At 34.2% G+C, this 17,247-nt stretch overlaps 2 protein-coding genes across 2 annotated transcripts in view; both read right to left on the bottom strand.

Annotated features, from left to right (window-relative positions):
- LOC142338988 (uncharacterized) overlaps window positions 1–17,247 on the bottom strand; it is a 239,736-nt gene that overhangs the window by 98,655 nt on the left and 123,834 nt on the right. The window lies entirely within an intron of this gene.
- Window positions 1–17,247, bottom strand: part of LOC142338903 (integrator complex subunit 7-like) — a 44,004-nt gene that overhangs the window by 1,179 nt on the left and 25,578 nt on the right. Inside the window, exons 6-7 of the mRNA XM_075388625.1 lie at window positions 12,309–13,170; window positions 118–403 (exon numbers count right to left, since the gene is read on the bottom strand). Of these exons, the coding sequence (XP_075244740.1) occupies window positions 118–403; window positions 12,309–13,170 (1,148 nt within the window). The remainder of the gene's footprint in view (window positions 1–117; window positions 404–12,308; window positions 13,171–17,247) is intronic.

The following is a 17,247-nucleotide window of genomic DNA, read 5'->3' as shown; positions in this document are numbered from 1 at the left end:
TAATGTTTATGGATTAAAAGAACCCGAGTTGGCTGTAAACTTTATATCTCTGCTCGTCTCTACAATTTTGACGGCCATGACAAAACCGAGATATTGTTACATCTACAAAATACCAACCTTAGCTTTCAAGACCATTTCACATACTTTGGCTTCTAGCATCCCTTTCTCTGTGACCTCATGCTCTTCAGGAAGTCTAATAACCGACATCACAGTTGGCAAAAACAAAGCATACATGCTTAGAGACAATAGACGACACTGAGTCTGCAAATCACAAATGATCTGTCGCGTAGTGAGGTCGGCATCAATTATTGACCTCTGCAACTCCTCATAAGACGAGGCGATGACCTTCAACTGACGCCATTGTAACAGCAATGAGTCTGCCATAGGTCCCAAAGTCGCACTGCTAAATCAACGAAATAAACATTACCTTCCTATGAAGCAGTTTTTCAAGAAATCTGTTTATAGGAAAAATTAGATAGGTCTGAAATTGAACTCAATCAACCCTACGAGACGATGTAAAAAACCGGGGCTGTCAGCAACTATACTTCTACACACATGGCCGGCAGATTGGGGGAAATTAGCCGCCGTTGAAGCGCTTGAGGCATGTCGCGATTGAAACAAAAAAAGACAAATTGACCAAAATTTTTTCTGTTTTTTTTTCAGTGTCAAAAAGTGTTCTAATTTGGCAAGCAGCTTCAGTTAGATTCTAAAACTATACTTAATTCAGCTTCTAAACTGATAGCTAGTAAGCTTAATACCAATGTCAGCTAGCAAACACTCTAATGAACTTCGAAAACCTAATTTTCAATGAGTTAATGACCAGGCATGATTACTGCATAATTCAATGCGTGAAAGACCTTAAAATCCATTCAGCGAAACAGTGAATGAAGAAGGTCAGAATTCAAACGTGAAAATCGTGACTTATGAAAAACGAAAAACATAACCGACTAACATCGGGCGAATTGCATAACCGAGGGTGTCTCAACCTCTAAGAACAGCCCTTCACACTATAAGTATAAGTATTAGTCTCCAAAACAGTTTGAGCTGAAACAGAGCTGAAAGGCTCTAAAAGCACTTAATGCCCGCTGGGCGCTACCTGTTCATCCCGTTTGTGAGGACGAAAAGTCAAAAGCGTCAGACGAAAAATCGGTCAAGCGAAAAATCACAAAAAAAGACCGACAGGACTAATATAATTGCTACAAACTTCGTTTGAGAGCAATTAAACATGATCAAAAGGTAAAGCGAATTGAAAAAAAAACAGCGCCTAAATAATAGCCGTTGCGAGGCTGACGGCGGCTGTTAATTATTTTTCTTGTCATGATCTTATTGACTATTTTTCGAAGCACTGACGAGTGATAGCGATGTATGAAGGCCACTGTTTACCCAATTGCTTTTATTGCAAAAAAATGCCATAAGTGAAAAGAAAACTTTTCCGTGTTAAATCTATTTTGAAGAATTGTTCTATCAGCACATCATCTGTTGCTATACCAGCTTCTTACCACTATCACATTGAAAAACTTGATAGCTGAAAAAAACACCGTTTTGAAAAAGCTTTTCATATCTGTCAATATCTTAAATTTGTCAGTGTGATTATGTGTGATTCAATCTTCCTCTAATCGCAATTAGAATCATGTAATTATAAATCTGAAAAAAAAAACAAAGAAGATCGGTAATGTGCGTGCGTACATAATGTTCCGACCTAGCTCATCCTAAATTTTGACTTAATTGTCCAACAAATAAAGAGATTACAGATATACACAAATAGATGTTTGCGTTAAAAGATTGTAACAACCAAACGACTAAATGAATCGTATAATGACATACTGCAATAGAGTATTATGGCAAAAACTCGATATATAATTTTAAAAGCACATAGTAGCAAAACTCAAATACCACCAGATGAAACCTAAGCTACAAAAAAACTATGACCTCAAATACAAAGCAGGTACTAGATAAGGAACTAGATAGCCAGTCGACAAAAAGAAAAGGGGCGAAGTTCAAAAATCCATTGAAGTTTTTAAACCAAATAATTTCAAAAGTCATAAAATCTATTCAAAAGCTTTCAACTAAACAATCCTGATCAATTGATTTACTTAAAAGTCTTAAGGGATCTGTCTTTGGTGAGAAAAATTTATAGAACAGGACTACAGAACGACTACAGATAAACATAACCGACTAACGTCGGAGCGAATTGCTCTCGAACAACCGGCGAGCGGTTGGCTTGCTCAGTAGATAGCGACGGTTTAGTGAGGCTAGGTTTATTGAAGGGGTGTGAGATGAGCGCAGCCGGGTGGGGGTTGTGGGTGGGTGGGGGGTCAACCTCTAAGAACCGCCCTTCACACTATACGTATAAGTCTCCATAACAATTTCTGTGAATCGCATACTTTGAGACTAGTGAGCTGAAAGGCTCTAACAGAACTTAATGCCCGCTGGGCGCTACCAGTTTATCCCGTTTTTTTGAAGACGAAAAGTCAAATGGGTCACAGATGAAAACCAGTCAAGCTAAAAATGGCATAAAAAGACCAACAGGACTAATATGCTACAAACTTCGTTTGAGAACAATTAGGAATACTGAAAAATTTGCAAACAATCTTCGAAAACAAATTATTGCAGCCATTAACGCCATCAGCTATTATATTATTATAAGTTATTTCAATTTGTATATGTTCACTTGGAACTCAAATGAGAATCAATGGGACTTGCTATTAACGCGAATATTTTGAAGGACAACAAAAAGAAAATAAAAAAATTACCACTCAAAATTTTTAAGAAAAAGCATAGGGTCCAAGATAAAAAACATCGGCTTTAACATGAAGCTTAGAAAAAGGTTAAAATTCAAATCACAACAAAGTGGATTTGACCTCTCATTGATAAGACTATGTTTTAAGTTGAAAAAAGGAAAACAAATTGAAAGCAAGTAAAAAGAAATTAATCAAAAACATTGGCTATCAAATGACTAAATTCAATAGGTTCCTTAACGAAACCATTAAAAGAAACGTTTGAGACCTCTCGTTAATCAGAAACACCTTACGACTTCATAAGAAACAATTGCAGGCAAAAATCAGAAATTAAAAAAATGCTAGAGTAGCATCTGAGTAAAAAAAAATAAGGTATTCAGCGAAGAAATTAAAAAAAACACATAGTATCCGAGCAATTAAAACCCAAAAGCTTTACCGGAACTATAAATCACGTTAATTTATACCTCAATTGGAAGCCAGTGAGATCATTCATTAATCAGAATAAGTCATGACTACAAATACAGGCAAAAACCAAAAATTCTATGAAAAAGAGCTAGAAAGGAGTGTCAAAGCCATTGAAACAGTTTTTTGCAGTTAACTTTTCTAATGGTCATTTAAAAGTCTCTTGAACGCCAATGGGAAATTTCATATTGTTATAAGGTGACAAGACTTCTAAAAAGAACATCGATTACAAACAAAAAACCCATAATCACAAAATTTTATCAACACTTAGCATTAAATTCATAAAACCAATAAACAAAAGACAAAACAGCTAACCAGATTATTTTTTTCCAATATTAAGCACAGTACACCTGTCATTTTTGGGAGGGACCTACAAATTTAGAGAAATGAGTTTAAAAACGGTTGATGTTCACTTTCGAAAAAAAAATTTCAAGATCTCATCAACTTTTAAGCATGCATTCAAACCAAAAGATAGGTTCATTTAATCGTCTTTAGAAAGCCAATATCACAACCAAAATTACGATTAAACAGTGCCAAAGCCAAAAAAATCATGAGCGATAACAAAATAAATGTTCATTGAGCCGATTTGGTCGTAAATTGAATTTTTCATTACTAGAACCTTGATTTGAAAAGGTAGTTGTCTCTAAATGAAACGAGAAAAACCAAAAAATTGTGAAAAGAAATTTAAAAAAGAGCTCGCCAATATAAACTTAATCTTTTACATTGAAAACTTCCCAATGAGATCAAAACTAGCCATTTTATCGCTGCTTCTCTTAGAGGAACGCAAAATTGTTCTTTGTTTTACTGTGCAAAAATATTGATTTAAGATATACAAAAAATATAAAACTTAGCAAATATAACGCTAAAATTGAACAAAATAACACCCAAATATCGTATGTTCATAAAAAATTTAATTAGACAACTCCTCGAAAAAAGAGAAATTCAAAAAATCTTTAAAATTTCAAATTCTACCCTTGACGAGTTTTCTAATGATACCACTGAGGATTTCTACGATGAATATACCGATCGGCCAAAATCGACAGAACAAAAAAGAGAAACATACCCGGCAGATTGCCGGAAAAAAGCCGCCGTTGATTCCAATAAGCATGATTGGGATGGAAAGAATAGAAGATATTGAAAAAAAAAGATTTTTGTACAAAAACATTTTTTAAGTCCGATTTATTTTGATGGCATTTCGTAGTTGAACATAACGTACTTCTGTTTCTTAGAGAGAGGCTACAGCGGCTACTATCAATACCAATAAGCATTAGAGATGGTAACTAAGACTTATAGGAACGACGTTCAAATAGCGGGCATCTAAAACTGGGCTTTATGGGTTTATCCCGTTTCTACTTCTGACTTCAATTTTTGATACTGACTCTGTTCATTTTGAATTGCGTTGCTGAGCAACTGATGTTCAAAATAACTTTTAGCAGAATGAGAGAAGAGGGAAACTAGCCTAGAAAAGTCAAAAAGATATCACGCAAAATGTTGAAAAAGCGGCAAAATGAGGTAAAGCGAAACATTTTTTATTCGACGAAAAAAAAAATAGGAGCGCTATAATAGCCGGCTGAGAAGATGAGGGCGACTATTATTAATTAATGAAAGCTCAATACGCAGATTGTACCTTAATTTATGCTTCCAATATAATAAATCTGAAAAAAAAAACAAAGAAGATCGGTAATGTGCGTTCGCACATAATGTTCCGACCTAGCTCATCCTAAATTTTGACTTAATTGTCCAACAAATAAAGAGATTACAGATATAAACAAATAGATGTTTGCGTTAAAAGATTGTAACAACCAAACGACTAAATGAATCGTATAATGACATACTGCAATAGAGTATTATGGCAAAAATTCGATATATAATTTTAAAAGCACATAGTAGCAACACTCAAATACCACCAGATGAAACCTAAGCTACAAAAAAACTATGACCTCAAATACAAAGCAGGTACTAGATAAGGAACTAGATAGCCAGCCGACAAAAAGAAAAGGGGCGAAGTTCAAAAATCCATTGAAGTTTTTAAACCAAATAATTTCAAAAGTCATAAAATCTATTCAAAAGCTTTCAACTAAACAATCCTGATCAATTGATTTACTTAAAAGTCTTAAGGGATCTGTCTTTGGTGAGAAAAATTTATAGAACAGGACTACAGAACGACTACAGATAAACATAACCGACTAACGTCGGAGCGAATTGCTCTCGAACAACCGGCGAGCGGTTGGCTTGCTCAGTAGATAGCGACGGTTTAGTGAGGCTAGGTTTATTGAAGGGGTGTGAGATGAGCGCAGCCGGGTGGGGGTTGTGGGTGGGTGGGGGGTCAACCTCTAAGAACCGCCCTTCACACTATACGTATAAGTTTCCATAACAATTTCTGTGAATCGCATACTTTGAGACTAGTGAGCTGAAAGGCTCTAACAGAACTTAATGCCCGCTGGGCACTACCTGTTTATCCCGTTTTTGAGGAAGAAAAGTCAAATGGGTCACAGATGAAAACCGGTCAAGCTAAAAATGGCATAAAAAGACCAACAGGACTAATATAATTGCTACAAACTTTGTTTGAGAACAATTAGGAATACTGAAAAATTTGCAAACAATCTTCGAAAACAAATTATTGCAGCCATTAACGCCATCAGCTATTATATTATTATAAGTTATTTCAATTTGTATATGTTCACTTGGAACTCAAATGAGAAGCAATGGGACTTGCTATTAACGCGAATATTTTGAAGGACAACAAAAAGAAAATAAAAAAATTACCACTCAAAATTTTTAAGAAAAAGCATAGGGTCCAAGATAAAAAACATCGGCTTTAACATGAAGCTTAGAAAAAGGTTAAAATTCAAATCAAAACAAAGGGGATTTGACCTCTCATTGATGAGACTATGTTTTAAGTTGAAAAAAGGAACAAACAAATTGAAAGCAAGTAAAAAGAAATTAATCAAAAAAATTGGCTATCAAATGACTAAATTCAATAGCTTCCTTAATGAAACCACTAAAAGAAACGTTTGAGACCTCTCATTAATCAGAAACATCTTACGACTTCATAAAAAAACAATTGCAGGCAAAAATCAGAAATTAAAAAAATGGTAGAGAAGCGTCTGGGTAAAAAAAAAATACGGTATTCAGCAAAGAAACTTAAAAAAAAACATAGTATCCGAGCAATTAAAACCCAAAAGCTTTACCGGAACTATAAATCACGTTAATTTATATCACAATTGGAAGCCAGAGAGATCATTCATTAATCAGAATAAGTCATGACTACAAAAAGACTACAAACACAGGCAAAAACCAAAAACTCAAGAGCTAGAAAGGAGTGTCAAAGCCATTGAAACAGTTTTTTGCTGCTAACTTTTCTTATGGTCATCTAAAAGCCTCTTGAACGCCAATGGGAAATTTCATATTGTTATAAGGTGACAAGACTTCTAAAAAGAACATCGATTACAAACAAAAAACCCATAATCACAAAATTTTATCAACACTTAGCATTAAATTCATAAAACCAATAAACAAACGACAAAACAGCTAACAGATTATTTTTTCAATATTAAGCATAGTGGACCTGTCATTTTTGGGAGGGACCTACAAGTTTAGAGAAATGAGTTTAAAAACGGTTGATGTTCACTTTTTTCGAAAAAAATTTTCAAGATCTCATCAACTTTTAAGCATGCATTCAAACCAAAAGATAGGTTCATTTAATCGTCTTTAGAAAGCCAATATCACAACCAAAATTACGATTAAACAGTGCCAAAGCCAAAAAAAATCATGAGCGATAACAAAATAAATGTTCATTGAGCCGATTTGGTCGTAAATTGAATTTTTCATTACTAGAACCTTGATTTGAAAAGGTAGTTGTCTCTAAATGAAACGAGAAAAACCAAAAAATTGTGAAAAGAAATTTAAAAAAGAGCTCGCCAATATAAACTTAATCTTTTACATTGAAAACTTCCCAATGAGATCAAAACTAGCCATTTTATCGCTGCTTCTCTTAGAGGAACGCAAAATTGTTCTTTGTTTTACTGTGCAAAAATATTGATTTAAGATATACAAAAAATATAAAACTTAGCAAATATAACGCTAAAATTGAACAAAATAACACCCAAATATCGTATGTTCATAAAAAATTTAATTAGACAACTCCTCGAAAAAAGAGAAATTCAAAAAATCTTTAAAATTTCAAATTCTACCCTTGACGAGTTTTCTAATGATACCACTGAGGATTTCTACGATGAATATACCGATCGGCCAAAATTGAGAGAACAAAAAAGAGAAACATACCCGGCAGATTGCCGGAAAAAAGCCGCCGTTGATTCCAATAAGCATGATTGGGATGGAAAGAATAGAAGATATTGAAAAAAAAAGATTTTTGTACAAAAACATTTTTTAAGTCCGATTTATTTTGATGGCATTTCGTAGTTGAACATAACGTACTTCTGTTTCTTAGAGAGAGGCTACAGCGGCTACTATCAATACCAATAAGCATTAGAGATGGTAACTAAGACTTATAGGAACGACGTTCAAATAGCGGGCATCTAAAACTGGGCTTTATGGGTTTATCCCGTTTCTACTTCTGACTTCAATTTTTGATACTGACTCTGTTCATTTTGAATTGCGTTGCTGAGCAACTGATGTTCAAAATAACTTTTAGCAGAATGAGAGAAGAGGGAAACTAGCCTAGAAAAGTCAAAAAGATATCACGCAAAATGTTGAAAAAGCGGCAAAATGAGGTAAAGCGAAACATTTTTTATTCGACGAAAAAAAAAAATAGGAGCGCTATAATAGCCGGCTGAGAAGATGAGGGCGGCTATTATTAATTAATGAAAGTTCAATACGCAGATTGTACCTTAATTTATGCTTCCAATATAATAAATCTGAAAAAAAAAACAAAGAAGATCGGTAATGTGCGTTCGCACATAATGTTCCGACCTAGCTCATCCTAAATTTTGACTTAATTGTCCAACAAATAAAGAGATTACAGATATAAACAAATAGATGTTTGCGTTAAAAGATTGTAACAACCAAACGACTAAATGAATCGTATAATGACATACTGCAATAGAGTATTATGGCAAAAATTCGATATATAATTTTAAAAGCACATAGTAGCAACACTCAAATACCACCAGATGAAACCTAAGCTACAAAAAAACTATGACCTCAAATACAAAGCAGGTACTAGATAAGGAACTAGATAGCCAGCCGACAAAAAGAAAAGGGGCGAAGTTCAAAAATCCATTGAAGTTTTTAAACCAAATAATTTCAAAAGTCATAAAATCTATTCAAAAGCTTTCAACTAAACAATCCTGATCAATTGATTTACTTAAAAGTCTTAAGGGATCTGTCTTTGGTGAGAAAAATTTATAGAACAGGACTACAGAACGACTACAGATAAACATAACCGACTAACGTCGGAGCGAATTGCTCTCGAACAACCGGCGAGCGGTTGGCTTGCTCAGTAGATAGCGACGGTTTAGTGAGGCTAGGTTTATTGAAGGGGTGTGAGATGAGCGCAGCCGGGTGGGGGTTGTGGGTGGGTGGGGGGTCAACCTCTAAGAACCGCCCTTCACACTATACGTATAAGTTTCCATAACAATTTCTGTGAATCGCATACTTTGAGACTAGTGAGCTGAAAGGCTCTAACAGAACTTAATGCCCGCTGGGCACTACCTGTTTATCCCGTTTTTGAGGAAGAAAAGTCAAATGGGTCACAGATGAAAACCGGTCAAGCTAAAAATGGCATAAAAAGACCAACAGGACTAATATAATTGCTACAAACTTTGTTTGAGAACAATTAGGAATACTGAAAAATTTGCAAACAATCTTCGAAAACAAATTATTGCAGCCATTAACGCCATCAGCTATTATATTATTATAAGTTATTTCAATTTGTATATGTTCACTTGGAACTCAAATGAGAATCAATGGGACTTGCTATTAACGCGAATATTTTGAAGGACAACAAAAAGAAAATAAAAAAATTACCACTCAAAATTTTTAAGAAAAAGCATAGGGTCCAAGATAAAAAACATCGGCTTTAACATGAAGCTTAGAAAAAGGTTAAAATTCAAATCAAAACAAAGGTGATTTGACCTCTCATTGATGAGACTATGTTTTAAGTTGAAAAAAGGAACAAACAAATTGAAAGCAAGTAAAAAGAAATTAATCAAAAAAATTGGCTATCAAATGACTAAATTCAATAGCTTCCTTAATGAAACCATTAAAAGAAACGTTTGAGACCTCTCATTAATCAGAAACATCTTACGACTTCATAAAAAAACAATTGCAGGCAAAAATCAGAAATTAAAAAAATGGTAGAGAAGCGTCTGGGTAAAAAAAAAATACGGTATTCAGCAAAGAAACTTAAAAAAAAACATAGTATCCGAGCAATTAAAACCCAAAAGCTTTACCGGAACTATAAATCACGTTAATTTATATCACAATTGGAAGCCAGAGAGATCATTCATTAATCAGAATAAGTCATGACTACAAAAAGACTACAAACACAGGCAAAAACCAAAAACTCAAGAGCTAGAAAGGAGTGTCAAAGCCATTGAAACAGTTTTTTGCTGCTAACTTTTCTTATGGTCATCTAAAAGCCTCTTGAACGCCAATGGGAAATTTCATATTGTTATAAGGTGACAAGACTTCTAAAAAGAACATCGATTACAAACAAAAAACCCATAATCACAAAATTTTATCAACACTTAGCATTAAATTCATAAAACCAATAAACAAACGACAAAACAGCTAACAGATTATTTTTTCAATATTAAGCATAGTGGACCTGTCATTTTTGGGAGGGACCTACAAGTTTAGAGAAATGAGTTTAAAAACGGTTGATGTTCACTTTTTTCGAAAAAAATTTTCAAGATCTCATCAACTTTTAAGCATGCATTCAAACCAAAAGATAGGTTCATTTAATCGTCTTTAGAAAGCCAATTTCACAACCAAAATTACGATTAAACAGTGCCAAAGCCAAAAAAAAATCATGAGCGATAACAAAATAAATGTTCATTGAGCCGATTTGGTCGTAAATTGAATTTTTCATTACTAGAACCTTGATTTGAAAAGGTAGTTGTCTCTAAATGAAACGAGAAAAACCAGAAAATTGTGAAAAGAAATTTAAAAAAGAGCTTGCCAATATAAACTTAATCTTTTACATTGAAAACTTCCCGATGAGATCAAAACAAGCCATTTTATCGCTGCTTCTCTTAGAGGAACGCAAAATTGTTCTTTGTTTTACTGTGCAAAAATATTGATTTAAGATATACAAAAAATATAAAATTTAGCAAAAATAACGCTAAAATTGAACAAAATAACACCCAAAAATTGTATGTTCATAAAAAATTTAACTAGACACCTCGAAAAAAGAAATTCAAAAAATCTTTCAAATTTCAAATTCTACCCTTGACGAGCTTTCTAATGATACCACTGAGGATTTCTACGATGAAAATAAAGATCGGCCAAAATTGACAGAACAAAAAAGAGAAATATACCCGGCAGATTGCTGGAAAAAAGCCGCCGTTGATTCCAATAAGCATGATTGGGATTGAAAGAATAGAAGATAATGAAAAAAAAAGATTTTTATACAAAAACATTTTTTAAGTCCGATTTATTTTGATGGCATTTTGTAGTTGAACATAACGTACTTCTGTTTCTTAGAGAGAGGCTACAGCGGCTACTATCAATACCAATAAGCATTAGAGATGGTAACTAAGACTTATAGCAACAACGTTCAAATAGCGGGCATCTAAAACTGGGCTTTATGGGTTTATCCCGTTTCTACTTCTGACTTCAATTTTTGATACTGACTCTGTTCATTTTGAATTGCGTTGCTTAGCAACTGATGTTCAAAATCACTTTTAGCAGAATGAGAGAAGAGGGAAACTAGCCTAGAGAAGTCAAAAAGATATCACGCAAAATGTTGAAAAAGCGGCAAAATGAGGTAAAGCGAAACGTTTTTTTATTCGACGAAGTAAAAAAAATAGGAGCGCTATAATAGCCGGCTGAGAAGATGAGGGCGGCTATTAATAATCAATGAAAGTTCAATACGCAGATTGTACCTTAATTTATGCTTCCAATATAGATCTTGACATAGCAAAGGAAAACCTCAAAGACTGTGGATGCATTAGCCTGTTACATTGATAGAAAAAGTCTATATCTGAGAACATCAAAAACAGATTTCATTCCTTTTTAAAAAAGTCCAAAATTATTTAAACAACACATTTTCTATAACTGCTTCTGGCAAAAAGTTGACAATGAAAATTGCAGTGAATTACTTAGGCGGTTTTTTTGACATGGAAACTACCAAGATCAAGTGAAAAATCAAGTGAAAATTTTCATTGACTAAACGGAAAAACTAGACCAAGAGTGGAATATGAGTGAATTGAGAAAACCATTTAAAAAAAATCAAAAATAAGAAAAGATATCAAAAAATAAGAAAAAAACAAAAATCAATATCAAAATGCCGCATGTGAACAAAAAAACAACTAGCGAGAAATGAAAATTCAATTCAAACAAAAACTAGGCCTAGAATGAGCTGTGAATGGATTTGGAAAACCATTTAGAAAAAAATCCGATCCAAAAAATCGAAAAAAAACAATAAAAACCAAAGTGAAATAGCCGCATGAGAACAAAAAACCAATTGCGAGAGAGCGAATTTTTGTTCAAACACCATTTTCTCACTCTACTTTAAAATTAGAGCGAAAAAATTTCACGCCGCAGAACCACTCGCTTTTTCGCTCCATTTCCTGTTTCGGCGTGACCAAAATCACTACTCCAATTTGACTTCAAAAATCATGAAAATGTGTGAACAGATCTTAAAAAAAAGACAGCGCCCCAATCCAATTCAAATTCTTTGAATTGTAAAAAGACAGCGCCCCAATACAATTCAAATTCTTTGAATTGTAAAAAAAGTAGGAGCGCTATAATAGCCGGCTGAGAAGATGAGGGCGGCTATTAAAAACCCATTTGAGTATATAATTCCTGTTCCCGCTTCCCGGCTAAGTACGGTGGGAACAAATATAATCCATGGTCCCCAGAATCACAAATTTAAGAACTTCACTGAAAATAACTGTTAATCGGATCAACATGTTTACTAACTTTTGCGGACCATCGAATTCATCAAAAGAAAATAGTTTTCCCATGAAAACCCACTTTTGCACTTGACTGCATACATCCAGAAATTCACTCCGTAACCTCAAAAACGTCCGTTGGAACTCTTGATTGGCCAATTTAGTCGGATACGATGAGATCACACGCAGAGCACACTGATAACTCTCCAGTGCAATATCGAAATCTCGGTTTTCATTATCACTCATAATCGACTCCGCATCACAGATATGTAGTAGTATTGCAATCCAGTTGAGCGACCTTGATGACCGGCATTCACCATGTATATCTTTCAGGAGAGGTTTGGCCTCTGCGTACATCCCGTAACGCAACAGATTCCTTGCAACTTGGTATAAATTCCATTTATTCGGACAATTCAATGAAACAGTTTCTATCCAAGCCCTGGCTTTGTTTTCACATGGGTTAACAAAATAACATGAGCAGAAAACGGCAATTAAATTGGGAATCAATTGATTAGGAAAATTTTTCAGATCAACATCTTGCAAAGTTGCCGACAATTCTTGCAAATTTTTCTTTAGAGATAATGTCAGTTTCTCATTGGCGTGACTTTGCTCATAGATTTTTCTGCACCTTCCGATAAAACATTGAAGCCATAATACAAGTTCCTTGAAAGACTTGAGTGAAATTATCTCCGAGCGGGTGTTTTGAACAATCTGATTGGCCAAGACTTTACAAAGCATATGATATGTATTGTAAGTGGACAGAGACGATTCCATAATTTGAGACAGAACATCCAGACATTCGTGGGTGAGCCTCTCTCTATTTTCAGTTGATGATTGCATTAACTGACTCACAGTGTATTCGAAAGTAGGAATGAAGTCGTCGAACTCAGCTAAAAAATTTAACAACTCCTAACTTAACTCCTAATTATCTCAGTACAATCAGTATTTAATTTTTCAAGTCGCGCGCCTACACGAAACTTAGTATCTGATTTTTAAAACATAGCCGACAGATTGCCGGAAAAAAGGCGCCGTTGACCCGCTAGACGCACATCGAGATTGAGACAGAAAAAGAAATACAAGATTGAAATTGACGAAATTTATTCCTCTGCTTCAAAAAATGTTTTAATTCAGTGTGCAGTTTTAGTTAGATTCCAAACCCATACTTACTTCAGCTTCGAAACTGCAGGGTACTAAGCTTAATACTAATATCAGCTAGCAATCGCTCTAATGAACTTTGATAACCTAATGCACTATGACTTAATGACCGGGCTTTATCGGTTTATCCCGTCTCTTTTGATTTTCCTCTTTTGACATTGACCGTGTTCACTACATTGCGTAATTCAATGCGTGAAAGAATTTAGAATCCACTCAGTTGAAAAAGTGAGTGAGGTAAGTCCGAAGTCAAACGTGAAATCGTGACTTACGTGAAACGAAAAACGTGATCAAAAGGTAAAGCGAAAAAAAAAACATAGCAGGACAAGTCCTGACGTACAATTCAAAGAATTCTCATTGAATAATAAAAAAATAGACCTAAAACGGACTAAGAGTGAATTGGAAAACAAAAAAAAAAACAGAAAATCAATGTCAAAATGACGCAGGTGAACAAAAAACCACCAGCTAAATTTTCCTTCAAACAAAAAACTAGACCTAGAATGAACTATGATTGGATTGGGAAAACCATTTAGAAAATCCGATCCAAAAAAATCGAAAAAACATTAAAAGTCAAAGTGAAATTGCGGCATGTGAACAAAAAACCACTAGCGAGAAAGCGAATTTTAGTTCAAACAACGTTTTCTCACTCTAATTTAAAAATCGAGTGAAAAAATTTCATGCTGCAAAACCACTCGCTTTTCCGCTCCATTTCCTGTTCCGGTGTGAACAAAATCACTACACCAATTTGACTTCAAAAATCATGAAAATGTGTGAACAGATCTCAAAATATAAAAAACATAGCTGGAAGAATTCCGGAAACGAATCGAAGTGAAAATCAAATTAAACTTCATGCAACTACTCATCCGACAAAACTTGCCTCTAATTACATGATTATCTTGAAACAGAACCATAAAACGAAAAAGTAGAAACAGCAAAATCGAATCTGTTAAAAATGATAAAAATCTGATTAAAATTTTTGTCATAAATTGAGATCCCAAAATAACTATCTCTGCCCAAATTACTTCACCAAAATAACTAGTACCTACTCAACGCACCTATAAGAGTTCTTTAAAAAAACTTGAAGCCAAATCAAGAAAAAATAAGCTCTTACAAACAACTTGAACTAAAAAACTGAAAAAAGATATATTTTTTTAATATTACAAAAGCACATAATCCAAAGAAAAAATTCCTCCAGCCAAATGGTCACCCAGATGCTCAAAGAACAATAGGAAAGTCCTAATTGGCCAAGACACTCGGCTGAAAAACGGGAAAAAAAACGAAAAACTGCAAAAAAAAATTTGTCATATTTCTCAAATTTTTTTGTCATATTTCTCAACAAAAAAAGCTTTATACCCAAAAACTTGAACCAATTGTTATCTATAAAAAGCACAAGTCGTAGGTGTCTTTTCATTACTCAATAAAGCAAAACAATCGTCGAAAAATCGCAAAAATTAACCCAAAAAAAGCAAATTACATGAAAAACCTCCGAAATAACACAAAACTCATATGAATTTCCAGAAACCTTCAAACCACAGCCAAATCCATCCTTAAATTAAAACCAAATTTTAACAAAACCTCTTAACCAAAAAAATTGAAAAAAAAAGCTTCACGTGAAATGCCGCACGTAAACAAAGTTCCGCTCGCTTACAGCATTTTTTTTCACACCTCAATTTCTCGCTCTCTAGAAAACAGCGATATGAACAAAAAACCACTCTCCTCTCGCTCCACTGTTCATTTTGTTCAGCACAAAAATCACTCCACATTTTTTCACGTGTTTCACTTCCCGCTTCAAAAATCAATCCAATAAAAATGACTAAAAAAACATAGCCTGAAGAATTCCGGAAACGACTCGGAGGAGAAAATGGCTCATACTTATGACTAAACAACTAGAGCAACTATTGTCAAGCCTGAAACTCCACAAATGCCAAGAAAAATTTAAGAGGAAAAGAAACGGCATTCAGAAACAAATCGAACAAAAAAACTAGAAAAACTTTTATAGTACAAGGAAACAAAGCCGAGTAAAGTTCCTTTGAAATTAGAGCAATGAAAAGCTCGCAAAACATTGGGCAAGTCATAATAGGCGAACAAAAAATGCTTTACACCACGAAAACTTAAGTCAATTGGTATCTGAATATTCCTTAAGCAACAAGCTTCAACTAAAATCCCACTTAAAGCATTAAAACAAAAAAAACGGGCAGAACATCATTAAATTTCGTCTAAAAATCAGCAAAATTGATTTAAAACCTCCAAATTAGCATTAAACTCAAATTAACTACTTGAAACCTTCAATTCCTATCAAAAAAGCCTAAAACTACTTAAATATCACAATCCAACTTCATAATCATCAAAAGTTGCAAAAACCTTGTAAAAGCCGCACGTGAACAAAAAAATTCGATCGTTCAGAGAAAACTTTTTCACACGTCAATTTCTCGCTCTCTCAAAATTAGAGGTATGAAGAAAAACCACTCTCTTTTCGCTCCACTCATCATTTTGTTCAGCACAAAAATCACTCCACATTTTTTCACGCGTTTCATTTCCCGCTTCAAATCACTCCAATAAAACTGATTTAAAAACATAGCCTGAAAAATTCCGGAAACGAAGGAGAAAATTGCCCATAATAATGACTTAACAACTATTATGACGCCTAAACCTTCACAAATGCCATAATAATGTAAGCAAGAAAAGAAACGGCATTCAAAAACAAATTGATGACAAAAAACTAGAAAAAATTGAGTTTTTTATAGTACAAGTAAACCTAAAGCCGCGTAAAGTTCATTTGCAATTAGAGCAATGCAAAACTCGCAAAGCAATAAGCAAGTCATAATAGGCTAAAAACTTGTCTAAGATTAAAAAAAGAAAAATTGCAAAAAAAAAAAGAAAACAGCACCAAAATCACTCCCAAATTTTTTCAAGCGTTTCATTTCCGGCTTCAAAAATCACTTCAATAAAATTGATTTTAAAAAAGGAGTTCTCCAATACTCCTCTTCGAGTCGTAAAAAGGACTTCTCCAATACTCCTCTTCGAGTCGTAAAACGACAGCGCCCCAATACAATTAAAATTCTTCGAATTATAAAAAAAGGAGAGCGCCTAAAAAACAGCCATTTGAGGGGCTGACGGCGGCTATTAAAAGATACCAGAAAACATAGCCGGCAGATTGCCGGAAAATAGCCGCGATAGACACTCGTAGCCTTCCATGAATTGAAACACCTAAGGAAATAAGATAGACAGATCGACCACCAGTCCTTTAATAGACCACAAGACTTTTTGGGTTAGCTTCGGACTGTCAATTTTTTGACACATACGTTCTATAAGGAAAAAGCCCTTAAATAGCTATTTCAAAAGTGATATTCGAAATCGAAAACTCAAGACTAATAATTAGGGCATACAAGATTGGCACTACTTAGATGCACGCTATTAACTAGTAAATCTTCATAAAAAATTAAAGTTCCATAAGTGAGTTCCGAAGTCATTTTTTTGAGTGAGGTAAGTCATGCAATTGCACTAAAAGCAGAAACGACGTCACGTACATAAATTTTAACTGCAAAACAATAGAAGCCACTGAAGTAAATTCCAAGAAGTCAATTCCAAGAAGTCAGGTCGTAAGAATCATCGATGGAGACGACGACATAAAACATAGCAGGACAAGTCTTGAAATACAATTCAAAGAACTGAATGAAAAACTCTGACGCACTCTACCTGAACAGCAGATCAATTGAACAATTCCAGCCAGGACACAAAAATCACCAAAGAATTGAGAAACTAAAAGAATCAAAACTAAACAAAAACAAACTCATTGCTAAAACTCTTGAAGATTT

The sequence above is a fragment of the Convolutriloba macropyga genome, chromosome 1, assembly GCF_964194025.1.
Source record: "Convolutriloba macropyga chromosome 1, txConMacr16.3, whole genome shotgun sequence".
In the NCBI taxonomy this organism is placed as follows: Eukaryota; Metazoa; Xenacoelomorpha; order Acoela; family Convolutidae; genus Convolutriloba; species Convolutriloba macropyga.
The sequence above is the reverse complement of the archived record's forward strand: the minus strand, read 5'-3'. Positions and strand labels throughout refer to the sequence as shown.